Below are 15,264 nucleotides of genomic sequence, written 5' to 3' on the forward strand. Positions count from 1 at the left end.
TTCTTATTTGAGTATCAGAAAAAAAAAAATCCAACACATTAAGTGTATAGTGGCAGGAATTCTAATACTCATTTTTGATCTAAAAGTTGAAAATACGGTTTCTGATTTAGTCACAAACAGGATTTTGTTGTCAGCTTAACTTTTCTAACTTAGTTCTGGCAACTAAACCATCTGTATATGGTTTTGCTGTGCTCTGGGGACTAAAGGATTTGACTTTGCTTTTTAAGTAGATGAGGTTCTTTTAAGTAAACCCCTAGTATTCTGATTTAGTTGTGTGTCAGAACTTGTGTTACTGCTCTGCTGCATGCTTACTGTGATATTCCCTACAATTGTTTCAAAATATCATATTAGAATTTCTGTGAATTCTGTGATTTCTTACATCTGTTTAAAAATATAGATAAGTATATATGTAACTGCAAAGCATGTTGTCTTATTCATCAAGACATTAATGGGTCTGGAGAAGCCATTTTTTAAACTCGTAGATTTCACTGGTTCTTTCCACACCAAGCATTTCACTCTTCAGTAAAATATTTAAACTCTATTCTGCTACTGTAATTTTGTTTTCAGAACTTTTATATAAGAGTCTTGCAGAATTTCCTTGGACGTGGGAGCAAGTGTGATATTGTTCCATCCTGGTTATGTTATCACGCTGGTGTTGAAGTGAACCATTTCACTTCAGATGATGAACTCTTTGAGCTTGCATCACGTGTTCTCAGGAGCTTCCTACTTACAATGAAGTCTTCTGAGCAGAACCATATCCAAATGCTTTGTGTATGTCTGTGTCTGCTGAGAAGGAGATGCAGTAGACTCAGAGTTTGTTTACTACAAGAAATGTGGTGCTATTTTTTTTTTTTCTGGGCAGAACTTTGGACCACTGCTTTTAAAACTAGCAATTTGTACATGTGGCTGAAATTTGAATATGATGGAGGTGAAGTGGAAAGCAGGGATTTTTCTTCTTGGAGTAATTTTGTTATTGATTTGGAATTTACTGTGTAGTACTACATCTTGTTCTCTGTATATGTGTCAGATTTCAGATTCTGTTGTTTCAGTCCTTGTGTTTGAACTTTTCATGTGTGTTGCAAACCACACCAAATGCTACTAGATTGGTTACATTGTAATATCCTGCAATGTTTTACATCTAAAGGACTAGGCCCATATTAAAATGGGTGCATGATTCAGAGTGCTTTACGTGCTGATATTTCAGCAGATAATTATTGGAGAATCAGACAGATCACAAAGAAGTCTGTGGGATCAACATCATTTTGGACAAAAAAAAAAAAAAAAGAAATAAAATCAGGGCAAATGAGAAGTCAAAGACCAGGATTTAGTTGTGTGATAAAACTGTGGGAAAATTAAATGACAATAGTTTGACTTTTATGTATCACAACAGTGCTATTGATTTTATGGCTTTTTTTTGCATTAGTTGTTGCTCCTGAGCAGAACTGAATCCTTAGCAGACTTTCTTATTTAGATTTTTTTCAAGAAACAGTTTTTTCAGTGTTTCTCCTATGCGCACTTGACTTTTAATCAAACATATATTTTCTTGTCTCCTAACTACAGCTAATCCAGCAATTAAAGAAGACACTTTGGTTCTCAAGATTGGATCTGTCTCTATGGCTCCTCAGGCTGACAACCCTCTTAGTAGAGCTGTGCTCAGAAAAGACATTTATCAGTAAGTGTGGGGGGAGGGTTTGGGTTTTCATATATGGTCTCAGAAAAATTCATTTTGGGAGAAGTTAATTGATCAATAAAACGGGTACGTGCAGCCTGTAAAAATACTTTTCACATACAATCTTTTGATATTCAAAACCAGGTTTTTCTGATTTTCTTCACTTGTGGGCTTTCAAATCCATTTAGACAAATCAAGTTCTTCTGTGAAGTGCTGATGAATAACAGAATTTAAATGTCAAGTCATTATGAAGTTTAAGCTCACAGATGAGAACATTTTAAGAGGCTTTCTTTTATTCAGCTACTACTAAGTTCACCTAAGAGAAAAGGGAATTTTTTGTGACTACCAAAGTGCTCAGTAGCCATACAGTGTGAAGGAGATAGATCTTAATAATATAAATGGTAAACATATATTCAAACTGTAGGATTCTTGATGTCATGTAGATCAAAGCTGAAAGGAACGCAAACTTCTAAGGAGCTCTTTCCCAGTAAACACATTTTCTGTGAAAATGTCATGCTCTGGATTGTGTCACTAAGTATGTGCAAACCACACTAATCATATATAGGCAGCAAAACTGGTGAACATATGTAATCAACATGATAAAAGTAATATATGATCCTTAGTAGAGTTGGCACTGTTGCCAGACATGAAAGTATGGTTGCAAATAATACCAAGTGAGAAAAGTCACAGAAATACAGATGAACAAGTGTCTTAGACTTCCCGTTGGTCTGTTTTTCAGATGTGGCAATATTTTTAACTACTTCGTAGTGCTCTTCAATAGAAATTACAAACATCAAAATCTTTTCCCAGCAGTAAAACATTTACTGCCTAGAAAATGACAGCAAGTTTTACTTTTTGTCAAGACTAGGGTTTTTAGGAGACCATGAAATATCTCTCATTTCTCTTCTGATCGCTTAGAAGTTATGAGTGTCTTTTTCTTCATATTTCCATGTGGAAATATTTAAATTAGTATTTTTGCTTGTATGTTTAGTAATAGTAGTTTTTCTTTTTTTGATTTTTTTTTTTTTTTTTTAAATGAGCATTGTATCTGTTGTGTTATGGAGCTTTCGTGGAAGAAACCTTACAGTTTGGCACCAGCAATGGCTTTGGGTGGCAGGGCCTGATCCAACTCTCAATGTGCCCACAGATAAAAAGAGATCTTCCCAACATTGGTACAGGCTCTTCCTGCTTCTGCCCTCTCTGCTGGAGGAGATTGCCATGTGATACCTGCTTTAAGAGTTACAGAACCAAATGTAGGTTCCAATCTTCTTATCACAGCAACCAAAAATTTATCAGAAAAATCCCCTATTGTAAAGTGGAATCTGCAAATTCCAGCTTTGTAAGGTCATTTGTGTCACCTAGGGGAACTGTGCAATGTTCCTTGTATGCACGTTACAGATCAGTGAGTAAGCAACAGGAGGGATGCGATTTACATGTAAAATCAGTGAAGCTATGGTATTTTACATTTTTGAGTCTGATATCCTTGCATCTGTGGCTTTACCTGAAATGCAGAAATTCCATACTTTTCAAAGCAGAAGTCACTCAATTGCTTAAAGTTTCTGATGCCCTTGTGCATTATGGGTCTCTGCTTCTTATGTATATAAACATTCTGGACTAGATTTGTGCAATGAATATTTGGTTTTCATATTTTTATACAGTTATGATATGCTCCAGTACTCCTTTAGAAATCAAGGCACCAAATGGGTAAGGTAGAAGTAAGCACTGGGCCACATACAGCTCTCATCTGACTGTTACTGGCTTCTTTGTGACCAGTCTCACAACATCGTGCTTCCTGTGCCTTTTTCTGAGAAATGTCTGCCATTTTCAGTAATTTCCTCTAACTGCTTCAGTGACCATTCTTCTAATTTCTCAGCAGCTGTCAAATGACTCAGTCTTATCTTTGTTCTTTAATCATCCAATTATACTAGCTTTAGTGTTTTTAAAATACATCGGGGCAGAGTGTCAAGTTACTTTGCAGAGTTTTATGAGACAATATTGAAGTTGGTAGTGGGTGGTCTTTTGGTTTGGGGAAAAGGGTTACTATTTTGATCTGTTTAAGCAAGTTTCAACACTTTTCAGCAATATAAATTGATACTTTTTAATTAAAAATATTAAGATTCCAGTTTGGAGTCAAAGTAGATGCATTTTCTAATTATATATTCTTTGATCCAGAACATACTGTAGTTACAGAAGCATGGTTGAAGATAGCCATTCATTTTCTTACATGGCAGTCACTGCTGTTAGACCAGTGGAGTTGTGAGTGGAGTTAATTTCACTATTTGTTAGGTTTTCTTTGGAAAATAAGAAAATACAAAGGTTTTTGTATTGTTAGGGCAGGACACACAGTCTGTATTCAAGGAATAAAAAAACCCAGTGAGATATTTTTAACACATAGGCCTGATGTTAGTATTTTTTTCTCCAAATACGAGATTTCTTAACCTACACAGTATTTGCCCTTTTTAACCTGCCCACAGTAGATGGCACAAGATAGCAGTAATGTGTAATAAATAACAAAAATGTGTAACTGGAGCTAATACAGAATGCTTAAAAATGAAGTAGTAAAATGAGAAAACTCACACAATGTGTAACTCATGTATTTTGGTGAAAGATTTCTTAGTAAATATCAACAGAGGTATAATAAGTAGTACAATACCCAGCTTAAGAAACTCTAAAAAAAATAAATTACAGCAGCCTCTTAATTACTGAATAATTAGCTGTTACAGCATTCTATTAATCCCAACATGTCATCTTCTGTCTTTTTCCAACCTCTCTTCTTGTCTAATTTGCTGCTGCTGCTTTTAATAGAATAAAAGAAAATACATCATTTTCTGACCCCCTGTCTTTACACTGTTTCTGGTGTGGGGATACGAACTTAATTTGTGGTGTCACTTTGGCTTAAACAGTCTTCTGTTTAGGTCTGAACTACAACTACATGCAATTAATATCACTTTTGTAGTATTTCATGAGAAAGAATTTTTGCTTCTCATTTAGAAACCGTTTTTTTTAGGAAAGGCTGAGAAACTTTTTCATGGCTAGAGGCTGAATAGAATTTCCAAATGTCTTTTGAATTTGTCCCGTAAATTCATACATGAAAAATTGAATGTGCTCATGTATCATTAACAGAATGCCAGCGCATGAAAGGTAAATCTGGTATGGCTGCAGGTCATACTAAATAAACTGGGCCACTTCTGGCCTGTAAGCTGAAATGACTGCATCTGTGTCTTAGGAAAAATAGCTTACTTGCTTAACTTGGAGAGAGAACTAAATTAAAAATGGAATGTTGGAAAATAATGTGCCCCAAAAGTTAGGGCACAAATATTTTTTCAGGTGATTATTGGAAGTTGGAAAGAAATGTATTGACATAGTAACTTCAGTTTTCTTATACCATCTAAAAATTAGTCTAAAAATAACTATTTCCTCCAGTAGAAAATGGACTAATTTAGTTTAGACTATTGATATGCATAGTAAACAAAGATGCATGTACCATAACAGTAAATATACGGCTCTTGAAAGTACAGTGACACATTTTTAGCTATGCACAGTAAGAGACAATTTCTCCTTTTCAATTTTTTTTTTCTACTAAATCATAGGAGTTCTGTGGTTTGTTTTAATGATTTCTTATGAATTTCTGATTCTTAAACCCCAGCTAAGGTGTGTTTGTCTTCAACAAATATGACCAGAATTGTATGTTCCCATCAAGAAACTGCCAGTTCTGTGGAGCAGAATTCTTGTAGATACCAGAAGGCCTTGGGACAGGGTCAGGGAGCAGAATAGAGATTTTGGATAAGGATGCAAATGAGAGAGCTGTCTAGCCTGGCTGAAGAGAGGGAAGAGCAGTTAATTAAAACTTGAAGGAGTCAGTCAGAGTAAATGAGGTTTCTGCTAAGCAGTGAAGGAGAGAACTGCATTTTTGTGGGTTTTAACTACTTGGTCATATTAAACTTGGGAGTGGGGGGACTGCTGCTTAGAGGCGACTCAGCAGGCTACAGAAAAACAAGATTATGTGGTCATTTCTTGGCTTGTGTGATCATGCTGTGTATGTTAGAACTTTTGAAGTAGCCAAACGAATGGTCAAATACATTTGACAAAACAGAGAAAGGTTTAGCAGTTACGGGGAAGAAGAGTGCTGAGATAGGGAAATCATGTTAATGCCCTGATGGAGTGAAAGTCAGCCAGTTACTTGATATCAGAGAAATCACATTGGAAGGAAATTTTATAAATGCTGTAACTACAGGGGAAAAAAGGCATCTCTTTGGAGGGAAAAAAATTGCATTTCTCATTCCTGGACTTGCTCTTGTTTGGCACTCTGGTGTCTAGTAAGGTAAAAATTCCGGCTGAAGTTTTTTTCCTCAAGATCTTCATAAAACTCTCTTGTCTATGGATTCTTTGGTACCTAACAACAAAGGTACACTTCTGCTACAGTGTTAGTGTAATGAAATTAAGAACTTAACTGTATGCCAGCTACACAGAGACTTTTAGCAGCTCTGGTGTTTGTAGAAATGCTTTGTTTGCTTTGGAGGATATCAGTTAAGATTCCTTACTAGCAGCAAGCATTTGTCTCAAAACATAAATATATGTTTTTATGTGGAGACTGCTAAAAGCAGTTATGTGGCTGATTCTGTTACAAAAATCCAAAGGAAGCATAGAATCGTGGAATAATTTCAGTTGGAAGGGACTTCTCTAGTTCATCTAGTCCAGCCTCCTACTCAAAGCAATTTAGATCAAGTTGCTCAAGTCTTTCTCCAGACAACAAACCTAGCAGATTATTTAGATCTGTTTGACAATCTGTTGTCCAAAGAACAGACTTTTGATGGATATAAAGCAATTCTGGGGGCACCAGGCCAGAAGATCCTTTTTCATGTATGGAGATGGCTGCAGCAAACAGAGTAGCATCTCCTGGGGTAGCTTGAAAAGCCACATTTCCTTCTTTGTGCATCTTCATATGTTTTCCCTTTGTCATTTCCTTAGTTCTTTCTCTTTTAATAAAAGTGGCTAACATAGAATATCAGCATGAATAAATTACAATGCTTTAAAGAAGTGGAACTAATCAAATGTGTCTGTAGTCATCTTAACCAGTTTTCTGCCCAGTTATTTCACATTCTGTGAGATAATTTTGTCACCTTTTTAGATTACAATGGTATTTTCCTGTATATACAAACAGTTCTTAGTGCAATTAAGCTGGGCATAGTTGGAATCCTTGAGCACTTTTAGTTAGTGAAAACATAACATTAAAAGGACTGAATTAAAAAAAAAAATAAAAGTGTGTTTGTTGGGGGTTTATATTTATAACAATGAATAGCACTAGTTGTGCTAAGCTACCAGGAGAACTGGACAGTATCAATAGGAAAATGGCTGAGAAAACTTGAATACAAGACCGAGCAATTCTGTTTCTCTGACTGAAAAATAAGAGGAAGTAGATGCATGGCTCTGCTTAAATATGAAGCAGCACAGAGTTGAAATTGAGGTGACATTTAGTTCTACTTCCATATGAGGATAAGGACCCTATTATACCAAATACTGTGCAAATTGCCTGCTCGATTATATAGATAATTGCCAATCATCCCCAGCATGGGAATTTTTAGCAAACTTATGATGTGAAACATTAATTAATAGAATTTAGGGAGTATCCATGAACAGATAGAGTAAAATAATTTTGACATAAAATGTTGTTAAGACAAAAATGAAATGGCTGACAAAGAGCATAGAGAATACAGGCTGTTTGGAGGCTACTATGAAAAGGCCTTGCTTATAAAGTCCAGAATAAATATTACTAAACTATCAAGTTCTGGAAGTTTAGGTGAACAGAATCACAAGCTTTCCTCAGGTTGGCCAATAAAGAATCTAATTGTTGTCCACGCTCTGGATTCATCATTTTTGAGATCCAAGGATTTCATTCATGTCATACATCAAAGCTTAATAGTCCAGGTCTGAATGTTCATGGTCATTTTCATGTGTAGATCTTTCATAGATCAAAGTATAAAGCTGTCCTTAGACTGTTTTCAATTTGTGAATGTAAATGGAAATTCTTTAAACACTACCCTGCCACCCCCCCAAAAAAAAATTACATGGAAAGTGTTTAATCATGAAAAGGTAGCTGTAAATTATTTCGTATTGTTTCTTAAAACTTTTCATGTAGACAAGTCTTTTTATTACAAAAGTATCTAAGCTACTATGTTTTTCATTTTTGTAGTCTATTGTTTTCCACTGTTTTTTAACTCTGAAACATTTTCAAATAACAAAGCAATGTCGTTTTTCTTAAAAAATATCTGCTATTTATCTTTATTTCAAGGAGCTTTATCTAGAACATGCTTGTAATAATCATGTAATGCCCATAATTGGTTAACAAAAATCCTTTAGTTTAAAAAAAGTAGTAATAAACAATTTTGTGTGTCTGTGCTGATAGTGCTGGAGTGAGGGGAAGGAAAGAATGATGGAAGTTTTTGCAAGAAACACATACATAGCCAGCAGTCTGTGTGGAAATATGTTTTTTTTCTTTCAAATGTGGTTTGGAAAATCAAATGCTTTTCAAAACTTTTCAACAGCACCCACATCTATAAGCATCTTCTCTTCAGAAATATTTTTTGTTTAGTATTACATTGCTGTGGGACATATTTATATTCAAAAAACTATACCTTTAAAGTATTGTTACAAAAAGCCTGGATTTTCTATAACTGTAGTATGAGCAAAAAGGTTTTCCTTTTCAAACTAATTATCAGTTAAAAAAAGCAAAACCCAAACTTCTTTTTTGCATAGATGTTTAGTATTCCGATAAGTGTTTCCCAGACTACGCACCTAATATGAATAATTTCCTTATAAGAATTGATTATTTTTATAAAGGTTCTAATAAAACTTATTTTCTGTTTTACTTTTTTTTTTTTTTAATACTTCATTGAAGCTTATTTGGTAGGCAAACAAGGAATTAGCTAATGCTAACCTGAGTTCTTTGGCGGGGGGGGGGGGGGGGGGCGGGATAAAGGTAACAAAGATAATCAGTGAAAAAATGTATGCCTACAGGGTTTTTGATGGAAGTGTGAGCAGCTTATTAAAATGTGCATTGTAACATAGGAAATAAGAAAAAGTAAAAGTTACAGTGCATCATAAAATCTCTATTACAGTTTTTCTTTAATTTCAGAATGTTTAAAACTACCAGGGTAATGTTATGTAGGAAAATAACTTTCAGGGGGAAAAAAATCGTAGCATTTCAAGGAGCAATATTTCTTTTATTGCATAGAGGTTGTGAAACAGGGTTACACTACGAGCATTTTCCATTCTTTTCTTCCTGTGTTAAGGCAAAAAAATTGTAACAGTGAATATTTTAAACTTGTTCCTCTAATTTATTTTTTAATTTTTCAGTTATCAGACCAGGATGTTTTTATTCCTCAGTCTTTTTTTTTTTTAAACAAGATTGTCTTGACATTTAATTTGGATATGCAATTATATTTTTTTTTTGCACTTAATGATCTTTAGCTTTATTAATTGTTGAAATGGGGTTTAAATCAAAATATTCATATTAAATTGCAAGTTCTAAATATTGTTATTTGCTATTGTACCTGAAGCCATGCTTTTTTTAGAACTTAGGAAAGTCGTTGTTATCTTCTTCCATAAGAATCCTATACCTCTCTCTGGAATAGGGCTTGGAAGTGAAGTCTTTTCCTACTTTACATTTTTCTCTTCTTCTGTCTTTAGTAGAGAGGCAAAAAAGAAAAGTCTGCTTAGACCTTTTGCCCAGTAAAATATTCATATATATGGATAGCATTACATGGAAACACCACTTCTAATTAACATTGGCATGTTTGAGGCTATTGCAGCAGTTATTAATTTAAAACCGTCAGTGGAAACTAATTATAAAATAACAGCTGGAACTGCCCATTTAGTTTCAGAAATGTAGCTTGTTAATTATCTAATACCAAAGCTATTCAAAGCTAAATTTATATTTGGAATTCAACTTTAAAAATATTCAGCTTTAACTATCAATCTTATTTTTACTTGAAATTTCTTTAATTGTGAGTTTAACTGGAATCTGCAATAATACATAACTAATTTGCCTAAATACATATATTTACAATACATTGCCTTATGATGTGATAGTAAAAATAAATTTCATAGTAAGAAAACCATTTCTACAACTTTATTTTTCTCTTTAATTCATCAGTTTAATCACTGTGTGCTCAATACACATACCCACTTTATATTTTCTCTTTCACTTAGTAGGACTGAATTTTTTTATCTGATTCTTAGAATAGTTTTTAATTTCTTCATGCAGTTCCTCATAGAAATCAAATTGAAATATGCTTTATAGAAACGTTCCTTTCAGAGAGCACTGCCATTATTGTGTCATTTAAGCATCCATTTGTTGTTAATCAGGGCAGCTCTTTTGGAAACCTTATTAAATATGTCAGGAAAAAAAAACCTGTCAACTAAATGTCAATAAAGACTGAATTCAAAGGAATAACAAATTCATTCAAACAGAGCAAAGGTGAAATCTGTAAAATTGTTAAAGTTATTTTTAGAAGTCTCCTAGTAACTCTCAAACAATGCATATACTAAAAAAAAAATTAATATCAAAAATAAGATCCCTCCTCAATGATTAATTGTTATTTTCAATTTTGTTTTGAGAACTCAATATGCATTCTATCTGCAGTTTTTCCTTCCTTTCAGCTGGGGGCACTGCTTCTAACTTGGCTGAGGTATTTGCACAAATGTGTTCTTCACCCTAGCAGCATCGCAGCCCTTTGTGAGGAGGAAGAGGGAGGAGGAATGAAACTAATTTTACAGAGATTCACAGAGATGTGTTTGTGTGTGCCCAATAGTCCTGCTCTAGAGGCAGACGGAGATTTCAAAAAGCATCTTCATAGATCTCTCAAATTCCTTCAGGTTTGACCTGGAGGACCATGGGAACTTGCTCACGTGTTTGGGAGGGACTCCAGTGGCGAGGCATGGTGAGGAGAACCTCTCTGAGCCTGGGCACCCTGTGGAGGTCCCCATTCTTTCTTTAGCAGTGCAAGGCAATACCCTGGCCTCACGTACCAGTTCCAGATCAATGCCTGGCTACTATGACTGGCTTGCACGCACACTTCAGCAGGCAAATATGATGATAACAACCTCATGCTCCATGTTCAAGCCTTGTTTTTGGCTGTTCGCCTCACTCTAGTCCATTTACTTTGCAGTGAAGGAGGTGCATTAGAGTGAAGATCTCAGTGCTTAGGGCAACTGCTTTTATTCTTTCTGGTAAAACTTTTGAGTTTACGGTGTGGTTATGATTGTTTGATTATTCAGGTGTAGTTCACTCACTAACACCTGTGTGTGATTTAGAACTAAATTGGAAGTAGGTTTTCAGGCTCCCTTTAAACTGGCCTGTGGGTTCAGGTTGTGAAATTCTCAGGTCAGACGGTTTAGCTGTGAACTTGGAAGAGAGGCATAAGAGAAGCATCTCTTCAAAAAAGGAGCCTACGAAGTGTTCAGTACCATATTTTATATAATTTATTGTAGCATGTACTCCATTTCTTTGACTATTTAATCAAGATGCCATCATTTAACAGCTCGAGGTCAGAAGTAAATAGCAGTTGTAAAGTAAAACTTTCACAAGGGCATTGGTTTCTCTGTTGTGCCAGTGCGCTACACTTTATTCTATAAAAAGGTTTCTCAGCTGTGGGTCATATTAACTACCGTATATTCTGCAAAGCCAAGGCTAAGTTAAAGATACACAGCAGCCTGAACTCAGTTTCCTTGGTCTTCTGATATTTCTTGCTGTCTCAAATACCATTTTAACACAGTTAACTAGTATTTGCTGTGTGATATATATGGAGCTTGACACATGAAATTCATACAACTTCAGTTTTGAAATCTATAATGTTTATGGTGACTGAGTGGAAGAGAGATTAGGATTTCCTTTGTTTGTACTGGTTTGAGGTGCTGTTTAATATAGTTTTTTTCCATTTCCTTTTTTCCAAAAAACTGCAATTCCGGTGTGATGAAGCCTCTTATAGTGAAGCCAATCAAAATAAAATCAATCAAATTCAACAAAAACTGTTTGAATTTTGGTTTTAATCCTTTTAAACTTTTTATTATATCCTATTATCATTTTATATACTGAAATGCTCAATATTTTTAACTACTTGCCTTGATATTTCCTAATCTTTAGATGATAAATACTTGTTGTGCGTAGGTTGGGGTTTTTTGTTTGTTTGTTTGTTTTTATTGAGACCTTAAGGTTATTGCAGTTCTTGTCATCTTCTCCCTAGGAAGAGTCATTTCTTCTCCTTTTTATTTCATAACCTTTTGCAAATTTTAAATGAACCCCTCAGAAATCTCATGTCTCTCTCTTCAACCAGCACTGAAACACAACTCCTTCACTGAAATCAGGCTGTGTAACTATTTGCTTCCCTTAACTCTAATAATGGCCCTTCCTCCCATTTGAAAGTATTTTTCAAAATGTTAATTCTTCCCCAAATTAATTCTTGATTTACTAACTTGGAGAGAAAACTTGTCAGATGTTCGAAGAGCTCTTTGAGTAGAGAAGTCTCTCACCCTCCTGCCGAAACAAGTGATGTGCAGAATAGCCATGCCCAATGGAGGGGGCTAAAGGAATAAAGCGTGGCCCTGGGCTTCCTTGGGGCAGCCCAGAGTGGGGTGGATGTAATGGTGATTTTTAACATTACTTTAGCCACAGTGGTCTTTGGGCAATGAGCTCTGTGCCCACCTAGGTTGCAAATCTAAACTCGAGCTGTTCTAAGACCTATTTCTCTTTGCAGCTCCATGGTGTTGCTGGTTCTACTTGTGTATAGTGAGCTGGCTGAGGGAGCTGAAGGAGCTCAAAATATTTTGAAGGCATCAGGCAATTTTTTTTTCAGTCATGTCATTGCCCTGAGTCTATTTATTGTATAGGCGCACAAGCATTAGCCCTAGCAAAAAGGTAGTAATGCAGCAGCCTGGGCTTGGCTCAGCTTAATCTGCCATCATGCTTTGAGCTTTTGAAACACAGCACAGAATCTGACACTATGAACTAAGAATTTTAATAAAATTCTCAGATTCAGCATTAACATTATTAAACATACTGTAACAGTTTAAAAAGGTAAACAAAAAAAGGCAGAGAGACAAAGAAAAAAGACATTAAATACTGTTTAAATATCCCAGGATACCTTTCACAGTTTACATACTCAGCAGCTTGAATGCAATGAAAAATTTTTCAGATAAGCTGTAAAACTGGAAAATAAAAGGAAATCTGAAAGCTGGAGTTATTTTTTATGTGAGTTGTGCTGTATGTTTTATGTTATAAAGCAACATTATTGAAGTTTTTACATTTCTTTTCTTCTTTCAAGTTACCTCCCTTTAATCTTTCTCTTTCACTAACCAAGTAGCTTTATATTTTGCCTGTTATTGTAAAATACTGGGGGGAATGAGGGGAGGTGTTTGGGTTTCTGTTAATGTGGGAGAAAATAACTAGTTGGTCCTTAGGAATTAATGCCATTTTAAGAATTGGAGTGGTCCCCCTATACAAGTGACTTAAGTAATGTTCAGTTACTTTACACAAACTCTGTACAGTTTCTTCCTAGAGTTTCCTTTGCTGATTCTTAAAATATATGATTGAATCCACATATCAAGGTTACTTTTCTGTCTTATATAATGAAAAATACTATCCAGAAGTCTTGGCTGTGATAAATAATTTCTTCTAAAATAATTCAGGCAAGCTTTTAAAAACTTATTAGTCTACACAGTTTTCTTAACTGTTTGTGAGTAAATATAATTTCCACCAGATTTGGTTTCAGCAAATGTTTCATTTGTTGAAAAGTATTTTCCAGTATATATAAAGACGATTTTTTTTTCTTTATAGTATTTTTAATTATAACAGGGTCTCAAGTTAAATATAATGCAAGTTGTGTGCTTCTGTTACTGGGAAAACCATATCCCATTTGTAATGAGACATTTGTTAACTTCTGTATACAGATTGTGGTTCATTCCATAAATATTTGTGGGTTCTCTGATGTCCCTCACAGGGTTTTATCTATGACAAATTCATACCACAGTTCTTAAACTATGTTTTGGATAGAAGATTTCTTTCTTTTGCAAAACCATTTGCCTATGTCTTTCTTTTCCATTTAACATTATTTAGTATTCCTACTTTGGTTTTCAGTTATTTAACAAAAAGGATTATCAGAAATAATACAGAATGATTACATGTTATTTGAGCATATTTCTCTATGTGATACTATTCAAAGCTCCCATGGCAAAATTAAATCCTTGTTACTATTATCCTGCACAACTCAAATTGTATTGTTTAAGTGAGTATGCTTCCTTGCCCTTACCGATTTTCCAAGATAGCTTAGTGCTCAACCACCTTAAGTACCGTCAAAAGTCATGCTTAATGTTTCTTATGTTTAAGCATTTACTGTGCACTCTAGTTTATCTCCCTTTATTGCTATTAAACCTGATTATGCTGCAGTAAAAAACAGATTTAAAAGTTATATACAGTGGGTTTGTTGCATTTCAGAAGGTGTTCTTCCTCTTTTTTTTTTCTTTTTGTCCTTAGAGATATAAATCCATCACTTTTTATTGGGGGGGGGAGGGGGGAGCTGGGTCATATTCTTATGGGGTTTATTAGTTGTAGGACACCAAGATAAATGTAGCATTCTTCAGCCTCTCAAAACATTTTTCATGCCCTCTGATGCTTTTGGTTGTTAGGAGGTTTTTTTTCCTGTGAGAAGGCAATGGCTAACAGTGGTATGTTAATGGCTAACACAAGTGCATGTTGAGAGTAATAAAATACAGAGATAGTATCAGGCATCTCCATTGAGTTCAACGACAGTGATTGGCGTAAGTCACAGATACTCCATTTTTCTGGCATGATAGTGTGTGTTCTCCAGCAATAAAAAATAAAAAGGTGTGTAAGTGATACAAATAGAACGTATTACATAGATATATCCTGTACTTGCAGGATAGGAACAGAACAGATTTGAACTCTTCCTGATAACCAAAGTTATTTAACTATTGATTAGTATCATTTAATCTTTTTATTTAACAGTTTTTCAAGGAACAGGAAGAAACTTGCAGATTAGCAAATCAGCTGCAAAGCAATCTGAATTTTTTCTGTTTCCCAGTTTAAGGTTGGATGTGTATATAAGTGTGTATATATACTCAAGAAAAATTCAGAGAAATGCAGTTCTCTGGTATGTGTTTGTTCAGACTCTCTTTCGATACACTTTATTCTTCAGACAGCTTGCAATGGTTGATTTTCCATGTTCTTGGCATAATAAAAAAATGCCTGATATATTATGTAACTGCAAGTGTTGTAGAAGTTGCTTTCTAAAAATAATTTTTAAAATCTACATATTGTATTCTTCACACGTTGCAGCTCATAACAAATTTAAGCAACTGTATTTATTAAACTCGACTTTAACTACAGATGATAGAATTTGCTGTTTCCCCAATGGACAGTGTAGTGAGCTGGGTATTTGTTTGTGTTTGTACCTGTGTAGTGTCCTTGAATTTTATTTTTTTTTTTTTAGCTCCAGGCAGAAAGTGAAACTCTGAGTTTTCTTCATAACCACCAACATTTATATGTTTTGGGTGCCTCATGGAGTCAATTGAACTACCTGGCT

General features: G+C 34.8%; 1 protein-coding gene across 7 annotated transcripts in view; it reads left to right on the top strand.

Annotated features, from left to right (window-relative positions):
• Positions 1 to 15,264, top strand: part of VPS13B (vacuolar protein sorting 13 homolog B) — a 488,999-nt gene that overhangs the window by 294,970 nt on the left and 178,765 nt on the right. For all 7 annotated transcript variants that reach the window (XR_012649869.1, XM_075023675.1, XM_075023678.1 and 4 more), the window contains one exon: positions 1,561 to 1,672. Coding sequence is in view for 6 of the 7 variants with exons in the window: in XM_075023675.1 (XP_074879776.1) it covers positions 1,561 to 1,672 (112 nt within the window). In the remaining variant the exon portion in view is untranslated. The remainder of the gene's footprint in view (positions 1 to 1,560; positions 1,673 to 15,264) is intronic.

Source organism: Buteo buteo, chromosome 3, assembly GCF_964188355.1.
Source record: "Buteo buteo chromosome 3, bButBut1.hap1.1, whole genome shotgun sequence".
Classification (NCBI taxonomy): Eukaryota; Metazoa; Chordata; class Aves; order Accipitriformes; family Accipitridae; genus Buteo; species Buteo buteo.